The sequence below is a fragment of the Varroa jacobsoni genome, unplaced genomic scaffold (genome assembly GCF_002532875.2).
Source record: "Varroa jacobsoni isolate VJ856 unplaced genomic scaffold, vjacob_1.0 scaffold_760, whole genome shotgun sequence".
NCBI lineage: Eukaryota > Metazoa > Arthropoda > Arachnida > Mesostigmata > Varroidae > Varroa > Varroa jacobsoni.
This window is the reverse complement of record NW_019213662.1, coordinates 105,877-116,146: the sequence shown is the minus strand read 5'-3', so window position 1 is coordinate 116,146 and position 10,270 is coordinate 105,877. Positions and strand designations below refer to the sequence as shown.

At 42.4% G+C, this 10,270-nt stretch overlaps 1 protein-coding gene across 1 annotated transcript in view; it reads right to left on the bottom strand.

Annotated features, from left to right (window-relative positions):
* Positions 1 to 412: 412 nt before the first annotated feature.
* LOC111263383 (uncharacterized) overlaps positions 413 to 10,270 on the bottom strand; it is a 22,600-nt gene continuing 12,742 nt past the window's right edge. Inside the window, exons 3-4 of the mRNA XM_022838406.2 lie at positions 6,826 to 7,141; positions 413 to 2,103 (exon numbers count right to left, since the gene is read on the bottom strand). Coding sequence (XP_022694141.1) covers positions 1,982 to 2,103; positions 6,826 to 7,141 — 438 coding nt within the window. The 3' untranslated portion in view covers positions 413 to 1,981. The remainder of the gene's footprint in view (positions 2,104 to 6,825; positions 7,142 to 10,270) is intronic.

Below are 10,270 nucleotides of genomic sequence, written 5' to 3'. Positions count from 1 at the left end.
CAAAAATAGCAATATCAACAATACCACACACTTTACGATTAAGCTTTGCTCAATGCAACAGGCGATGACATAAAGCTACTCTAGGCCAATCGGTTATCGTCGTAGTCATGTGTAGGGATCGTGGTGAAATTTTTAGTTTGGCAGAACTACCGACAGATACCATTGCCCACATCAACTACGCACACAAACACAGCAGCTACGGTTACTTTTGTTATACTTCTACCATCGGATTAACGCTCTAGCGTAAAAGTGGTGCGTCAATGCGTCAGAACAAAATCGGTGTTTCATTACAAAAGAATGTGTGTTGAAGTTTGTTTTCTACATTTTATTGCATTACATATCTGGGACAATATTTCGGTATTAAAGCCAACTTTAAATATATGCAAATTTATATGCACAGAAAACCATTGATTATGAAGTGGAGGCTATATTTAAAATTATAGTTTCACTATTAGACATTTTTAATGAGCTGCATCAACAACTCCTAAACGTCATGATCAGAATGCATCTGAAGTGTGCCAGTCACACTATTGGTATTACTATCGATACTACGTCCATAGCTAACTCCAACCACATAAGAAATTCAATTTTGAAATCCCTAGTACATTTCAAGGGACATAACGTCTCCGTTAGGCTTCTTTAGGCTAGCATATGAATTTGCTCGTTCGTTATTTTTATTTTACCCACATGAAATCTCCAGGGATATTAGCAAAATAAATGAAGGTCCTCCTAAAGCAGTACCAAAGTGATAAAGAAGATCGAAAATCTAACTAATAGTTAATATTTCAATATCAATAGTAAACGTAGCGCCAATAATACGAAATCCAATGCAGTGTTAGCGTAGGGTTTGAGACCTTTATTTACTGATACTTCGAACAAGTTCCTGGCCATTGATTTTTTTATCAGACAACGAGCAAAAACTCGTAAGACGCTTATACGAACACACATCACAGGACAAATATACAAAACAACTACAGATGAGCGATCCAAATGGATAAAATTTTCAGCCTCTATATTTTGATTATATTCATATGCAAGGTTATGTGCAATGGGAAAGAACGAGCATGGATGAGGGAACCATGCCTTCAAAATGGCTAGAAATTGGAACCAAGTTAACATGTTATTCTTTCTCTACCCTCTCATATTTTGCCTCTTTCTCTTTGCGTACCTTGCACTAAAGGCATCATGCTGTTTGACCTTTGTGCTCTATGGTAGGTACCTCCAATCATTATTTTAGTAATAGTGGCACTGGGGAATGGGGCAGGGGTGCTTTGCGCAGTGCCATGGAAGAAGCGGGTTGGCAGACAACCACTGCTTCCTGTGAGCTGCTACCGGGCGTTTCCACAACCTTCTACTCCGTTGGCTAGCCATATAATTCGTCTTTCTCTGACTTACTGGACCACAATTTTTTGCCTTTATCTTTCTCTTACCCCGTACCACACCCAGTTTCTTCGTGCAGCGTCATAGTCATTCTCTTTCTTTTTCGCCTTTTTCCTCTTGGAATCCCGACTCTACCACCACTTAGGCCTGGTTCCTTTAGCACTTCATGGTCACAGTAAAAGTTCTCCTTGGCTTTCCTCAAGTCGACTAAGCAGTGTTGTCCGCAGCCGCAGTTAACGTAGTGAGTCCCACTTGGGCCGCTCACGAGGAGACCCAAAACCACATTTGGGTCCAACTAACTACAAGACCACATCATATCCGAGCAGATCCGACGAAACAACTTAACATGCCATTATTGGTTGCTTGTTTTCGGTACCGAAGAGCATCTTATAAGGCTGAGCGCACGACCCAGATGATGGTATATTCTCGATAGGTAGCTTTGCAATTATACTAAGTGCTAGCAACAGCTACGTTAGAGACATGTATACGATTGTTAAGGTGTCAGCTTCAACCTGAACAAAACAATTTCAGCACAATCTCAAGCTCATCTAAACGAAGCAGAGAAACTAACGCGGTTTGCTTTGATACTGCTCGGTTATGGTTAACAGTTATGGTTGAGACGTTTAGTTACATTTGCGTTGCTTTTTCTGCTCACTCGTGGCATGCTAGTCATGGGGTCAGTGCCTTGAAGCAAGTGTTCTGGAGCAAGTCTATAGAGCATGACTGAAAGAGACCAACGTAAGCATAGATTATTAGAGATTGCTGTGCTAACCTAACAGAAGGCAATACAGGATACGAAGACTAGGCAGTGGATCAGACGTGTGCCAGCAAATCAAGTGATGCTGGTAAAAGAATAAATCGGGTAAGTACTTATCGCGTCCTTCCAGCTGATTTAGGAGAAAGGCGTAAATGAACGACGTAGCTGTCGCCACCTACGGGCTAGTCGTATTTTACCTCTAACAGTTCTTATTTTTTACCCGTCGAAACTAGTATTATAAAGATAACGGATTTATGTTAGTTTTCGTTAGGAACGGTTTAGCCTCTCTGCTATCGAATCCGTTTGTGGTAAAAGAAAATGAGGAAACTTCAATACAACCAAACTCTTTATTTTCTTTTGAATTAAAAGCATTTCCGTGGCGGGAATCCGCAAAAGTGGTCACCAAATTTTTACCGAGATATTTGTAATGCTTCAAAATATTAAGTCCATCAGTTCTTCACATACTTTTATTTCAAGAGGCACTTCATTCGAACGCAGTATAGATAATGAAATGAAAAATTATTACTATATTATTATCTACAAATAAGTTGGCCCCTCTTGCATGCTTAAAAATTAATGCCGTTTTAGGCATAAAGGATGACAATTTCAACGTCGTGTAAACCCTAGAATTTAGAGGCAAGCTCGTGTCTGAAATCGGCCAGGTAATTCAAGGGTTCGTCTAATATTTCTTCGCTACTCGTCAAAAAAAACTCACAGACTATTTCGCTTGCATTTTCTCCAGCTCTACTTTATCGAAGCGAATTGTGTAAACGTCAACCCACCCGTTTTCATTGTTTTTCTTTCAGTTTTTTCAGTGAATGGCTTTCCGTATTGTTGCTAAGAACAAAACAGGTTGTGTGCGCGAGGGCGTGGGTGGCACAAGTATGATTTTATATTCGCCGCTTAGTTATCCCATAGAACCCTTACAAGTTGCTCTTCTAAAACAGTGTTGGGGGACGCCCATAAAATAGAACGAGGGTAGCAAAGAATAATGGCCTCGATGATCTGATGTAGTCATCCGCGATCTGTTGCCTTCTCTCCAAGCCTCCACGATTATTGAAAGAAACCGTTGACTATCGGGGTGGGGGCGCAGACGTCTGGCACAGCTAAATCTTTTGCTGATTCTTCCGGTGTCTTTGTTTTCCTAAGAGAAAACATCCCAAACAACATAGACGATCTCCATTCGGCGCCCGAGTCTCTTCAACTTAGGGTAGATTGGCAGGGAAAAAAGTATGGAAGATCTGTCAATAGGACAACGAAGGTTGCTCGAAAACAAAAGTAGAACGAAAAAACGAAAAACAATCGTTTTCATTTGTTTGTTTTGCCCACATTCTCTTCAATTCACCGAATTTAAGCTAGCGTTTGTCCATACCGAAATCATTCAGGAATCAAATTGGGTTTTATTCCCTCTTGCCCGAGTGTGGTGGCAAAAGCGGTTGCACCGATAAAAACAACATAACCCAGATGGGCTGGGCCAGAAAAAATGATCTTTTTCTTTTTCAAATATCGGTGCTGTCAGGAAAACGCCGATTATGACCGCGCGTGTTCGACGGGTAAGAATAAATCGTCCTTACGCAGGTATGCTGGTCATAGATTGGAACGCAATTGATATAACGAACTGGATTGGGTAACGCAGAGAAGTAAATCCAAAACAAATATTAAGGTTTAAATAATACATTGATTTCAAAATAATATAGAAAGCACCTCTACAAGCTTATCTAGGGCACTTGCTAACAGAAATAGCATATATATTAACACAGCCAGTATAAAATTTATAGGTTTTTACGTAAGCATAAAATTTTCATATAACTGCTAATGAGTTTTGAATGAAATGTTTGATCAGCCTACGAAACATAACATTTAAAAAGATAGACTTCTCTAAAACATAAACGTAATAACAGTGAGCGATTACGGCAATTGTCGAAGCTGCCAGAAGATTTTCAAATATCTAATATACAACGGCGTTCGAAGCACATGCTAACATCCCTAGAAGAAATCTGTCAAAAACCTGTTGTTTATATTTTACGGTACTACTTAGACGTGTAATCGTACAAGTTCCTTTATAGTTAAGAATAATTTAACTTGATTTTGCTAGCTAGTACCAACATTCAAAAATGATGCTGATGACGATCCGAACATTAACAGCGAGGTTAGGACGACTCCCGCAAATGACGCTTCTGCTCACAATGAGTAAACCAAGGCATGCCCGTGAGGCAAGCCATGAAGTATACGCAGAGAAAGTTCCCTGTGGATGGCTCTAGAGAATGACGTCGTCCCGCCTTTCGGCAAAGTATACAGTATATTAACCATACACTACCAAAGCGGTGGCGGCGCTGCGTCCGTTGGTGGCGATGGAGATCGCCACGTTAGTAACGTCAAGCTGTTTATTTATTTGCTTCAGTGGCGGTCGAAGCATAATCCTCTTACTGCTCTACCGGCCGCGATAGAAGCCACCAGTCCCGTGTGACTACGTGTAGCTACCACATATTTGCTGAAAAAAGCTGTTTTAAGCTCCAAAGCATACTCAAGAAGAAAATACTTTATCGCTAACGTTACCAGCCAGCAGCCGCAGCAGTGGTAACACCAACTGCGATAGCAGCAATAACGGTAGTGGGGATGCACGAGGGGCGCTTGTCTAAGCACTGCGGAACCGTACGGACCTCTACTTGCGGCAAGCGTCGGCCGCTCAGACTGAGTAAGTATCAACGCTATCACTATGAATGCTGCTATGGCTGCTCTGTTGTCGATCGTCAATGGACAGCAGTGGGCGGAACATCATCCGCCTAGACCATTTCGCTTTGGTGTGCTTTCCATGGCAACTTTTAGTCCAAATCCTTACACGCTGTGTACATCAGTGTTTCAATGTATGAGTCTATGATTTACACGACATAATTTATATTAGACAAGCTTTAACGAACTATTCGTCAATGTGTAGATATGCAATTTCATCGACCGTCCTCTGTCATAAAATAAAAAAGCTTTGCATGCAAGGTAAATTCAATTGTGAGAAGAGCTATAGACCTCCTGACACTCTAGAATTAATTAAAGCAGCGAAAACGGTAAATAAGCATGATGGTACACAGTTTTCCAAGGGTTTATAGTTTGTAAGCACATATTACATTCAAATTCACTCTTTCGAATCAACATACGTTTCAAACATATTTTATTTCAATTGGCAAGTTAAAATTTAAGCTTCTGAGGGTGAATCGATTAAAGTTAGGAGTCTCATACGATACTTCGGCTATAGGAGCTTTGCAGAAGCTTTTCGCCATAAGCTAGCAAAATATTAGTAAAATCAAACACGTCAAGAAGAGGAACTATCGCTTGTTTGAGGAAAATATGTGCATGTACATATTCATAAATGTACATATATATATAATACATACATCAGGTGCACGTTTGGATATGGGGTGTGATGAGTGCATTATCATAGGGATCCACCCTAGTGGTGTCTGGTGTTGCCATGTATAAAGGATAGTGCCGCCGATGAAGGCAAAGAGATCTCGCTGGGTCTGGGTTACTAGCACACGGACACGACATCCAAGTTTCGCGGGCCTAAGTTTGGTACGCCGGCTAGCTAATAAGGGTACGTGTCATCATCGCCGTTGACGCCGCCGCCATTGGAGAAAAACTAACTATCGACCACAAACGCAAACTCCGGAAGGTTTTTAAACCTGACCAAGGCTGGCTAGGAACACTTTGGGGAACCAGCGAACTAGAACCGGATATCACAAACGCGGGAATGCTCCAGGATAACCTTGCTGGGACAAGAACGGTTTCCTCGACAAGCGATCCCTAACGCGTCCTCGGCTTCCTACAACCTCATCCCTCTGTATGTTATCACTTGCTGGAAATTCCCGTACGCATCCGCTCAATGGATTACGAACAATGACATCGTCAAGAGCTTCAACGCTGACAAACAGAGGCATCAGCAAAGGGCAAAGTTGGGGGGTGTTAAGGGGGCAATTACCGTGGACTAATACTAGAGCAAAACCTCAGTAGTTCTGCCTTGCGGGACCTGATGCAGTTCTACGGGGTCTGGTCGACCGAGAAAAAGCGGGTACCGAACTGGGCTCAGCTTTGGCGGTGTCAGGTATCCATCCGGACGTCCCTCGCCGACGGCACCGACAAATGATGACAATGTTTGGGAAGGTAACACCGTCACCGCTCCGTTTAAAGTTGCGATGTTCATATTTCGGATGTTTATGGGTGCGTCTATGAGTATTCGCCGTGTATGTATTTACAGCGTGATGAGTGCAAACGGTATGTATCGTTTTATTAAGAGATAACTTCCAGAAGGCAATACAATATCTTCTAACAATAAGGCCATTGGTGGCTCTTGGTAAGGAACCACAGCTATCCCACGAAAGGCACATAATAATGCCATTTTTAATTAATAATTGAGATTAATAGTTTGTTGAAAAACGAGCATGTAAGTCATTAGATATTGAAGAACAGCTAGCACAATAGTTGAAGAAATAAAAAACAATTCCTTAAACAATACTCAGTTTTCAATGTTCATGAGATGACATTCTCCACGCAATCAGTAGATGCGTCAAACATAGTCACCTAATCATGGTTTAGACATGTTTGAAAATACGCAAAGCAGTCACTTCTAAAATCAATTCACTGTCAAAATACTAGCACTTAAAAGATTATCACGTCCCTAATATATAACATTTATATACCTGGCGTTAATCCGTTGTTGACTGCTACTCCAGGCGTCGCCGTGGTGGTAGATGAAGTTTCAGTGGAGTTGGAAGCGGCAATAGTTTTTGGTGAAGCCTGTTGTTGTTGTTGTTGCTGCTGTTGCTGCTGCTGCTGCTGCTGCTGCTGTTGGTGTTGTTGCTGCTGCTGTTGCCCTTGTTGCTTTCTTTTTTCATCCTTTTCCGCCCCTTTAGGTTCGTCCTTCCCGACAGGGGTACCATCGATAGGACCCACAAAATTTGAGGGAAAGACTCCCATCCGACCCTTTAGGATTCCTTTCCACCATCCCTCCTCAACCTGAAATGTTAAAACGACAATAGTTATTAAGACAAACTAGAATATTTTTTTCGTACAGTAAATTCTGCATGAATTCTATCGTTTTCAAAATATACCTTGCTTTCCAGGTACCTCTTTTATATACGTCGCTAGCAATTTATGCAGCTTATTTTCTGCATAGCCTGTTCCAACAAAACAGTCTCGAAAATGTGCGCCAAAAAAAAAATACTTGTTCTACCCAATTGTCCACGTTGTCAAAGTTGGTTCAGTTAAATGGGCCCATTTCTCTGCATAAGCGGGCAAAATAGATTCATTCTTAGTCAGCACAATAATGTCCATCTTCTATCAATATACGATATATACCCATAACGAAAGCCATGCTTTCCATTTTCGTTAAAAAGTAACAAGGGTAAACGAGCAAGTATGAAATCCCATGAAAGCATTATAGGAAGCTTTAGCAGGTTGCGGAATACATCGGGAAGTGGTCCGTTTTGGGCTTAATAATATTTAGAGTGGCTTCATACTGAAGTTCTCGGATAAAAATGATTACATTAAGGAGCCTATAGCTGAAACCTGAGCTACCTTCTACATCAAAAGCTCATGTTGAAGTGATGTCAGGAACTTTACCCGTTCATCATCAAGGTATTCATCAATAGGAGATCGTAATCAGTTCACTCCCTCCCACCTTGTTCTCACATCGTGCATGCCGCACACATCAGCTTGTTTTACATCTTTTTTAATTCTCAGCAGTTAACTGCCAACATCGTCGCTGTTGAAATGATCATCACGATATCCATCCATTCTTCACCCCATTTAGGCACTTCCCTGTGGCATCTCATAATCTTCAAAGCAGAGCCATGCGTCTTCGCCTGGGCGTAATCCGATTTTTGATTCCCGCCACCAGTCTCACGGAGAGGTTCGCACGACGATAATCTTAGACCCATCATGAACTAGTATCAACAAATAAGCATAGAGGTCCACCGCCTTACCACTACCACATCGTAGAGCTCTAAATAATTCACCTAACGCTTCCTTCGTGCTACATCTCTCTCTCTCTCTCTCTCTCTATATATATATATATATATATATATAAGAGCGAATCGAGCCGCTCTCGTCTATCCCACGTATTAGCCAGGTTTTGTTTACCTGGGTCGTAATCACAGTACGTCGTAGCTTTTCATGGCTTTTTCAAGACGTGCAATTGATTTACTTCAGCTGATTCCATGCACGAAGATCTCACATAGAAAAATAATATAACTTTTTTTGCATACTTGTTTCTTTGAAGAGGTTTCACGCATTCACGAATGTCTTGTGCAAGTCCTAGTGATTACAAAACGCCTCAGTATACTAAATTACTCTTTGTCCCTTAAAGGTAAGCGTTCGTATGTAGCAAATATCTTCCATCTCCCCGTTCGCCTCTCGACGAATTATTGTGGCAGGCCCAAAAAAGCGTAGCACTACTGCGTGTAGTAATACTGCCTAGTCGACCTAATCAGAGCGTCAGCGACACCGTCATTATTTCGCTTCCACAGCTCGTAATAATCCTACTTCTCGTTTTTCGTTTACGAGCTCGTATCTACGTGTGTCGAGAGGCCGCTTATGATTCTGACTGTCTGCTATTCTTTAGCGTTGCATTAAAGGTCTGCGTATGTTACTGAGTGGTCGACTCGTACTTCTATCACCACTGACAATAGAACATGCGCAAAGGAACGTACAAACAAATGCACATATATACGTATATACACGTCTATGCTGCTCAATTCAAGATTTCATGGAGAACAAGAAGTTACTTGTGCTCTTTCCCATGCCCGACAGTAGCAGGAACACAGGCGAGCCGACTCTTATACCCTTGAATTGGGAAATCCTGAACGGCTCGAATGAGTCGTAAGCGGTGTGGAAGAACAGTAGGACACGAGTTGGGCAAGGAGGTGGAGTTACAGAGATTGTTTCCCGGAATTCGCAACCGTTACTCGCTCGCCAACACGAACTACTATCCCCCGTACTGTATTCGCTAGTACACAGCATCAGCAGCATTACCAACAGCCGTCCCTCTCTATGCTGGTTTCCCACAATAGCCGAGTTTCAGCTTCCGGGAAAAGCCAGCAGCAAGGCGAGCTGTAGAGATATACTGTATCTCTCTCCGTCTTGCCGGTACTCTTCTTCGCCTTCCAAACGGATGGCGAATGCTTTTCAGAAGGCGCTTTCGACAAAGGGGAAGCCCTGATCGTGCTAAGGTAGGTGAGCAGGTTTAGATGGGCGAAGGTAGAAGGGCGCTTCGGTGGATACGGGGGTCGTTACTGAGTAGCCGACATCATTCGAACGAAATGGCACACATTCTCATATACTCAGCAATGGCGCACTGTCTTTCTACTGCTACCGAAACGTGGCCTTCGTGATCAGCACAATAAGGAAGAGCACTGAGCAAGAGCACGGAGCCGTCCACTGTCCTGCTGCTCGCTTTGCTTCCTGGCTTCCCTCGTAGAGTAGAAAAGCAGGAACGGAAAATAAGCAGGAAGAGGATGCAACCGGTAGGCGATTATAGGGTGGGAGTCAAGAAAAAGCGCGAAAACGAGAGTGCCGGCGGCAGAAAATACCCGTTGGGAGATTGTCGGGGTGGGCGGAAAAGAAGACACGTCAGGGATGGGTTAACCATCTAAGTGTAAGTAAGCTGTATGTAAGGAGTAGTAAGAGCCGAAGCTGTCCTAGGTCTGTTGCTGGGGCTACCGTAGTTACTAGTGGTTAAAGCGCTTACCGATTCCCTTTCAACTCAGACTGGCAAAGCCGCGTTGGGTCCAGCAGGTTAAACAAGCTGGATCGACTGACGAGGATACTAAAGGAAATCTACGATTTTATGCAGCCGCACTGCTAAATCTATCTTTCGTTCTTCCTTCCTTTATAGTTCTTGTCTTGAAACTAGGAACAATCTACAACAAACTAGGAAGTAAAGAGGCTTGACGATCAAGCTAAGCGAGTCTTTACTAAACCAATCCGAAAGATCAAGAGTGTAGCACACACGACCAAGTCATGAGTAAACATTTATGAATGAAGTGGTGATTGAAAATTATGTAGAAAAAATCTTAAGCTCACTTTTGCTTGCCCCAGATATAGCGCTGACTCTTGCCGAAGTACTGGTAATCCATATATATATAT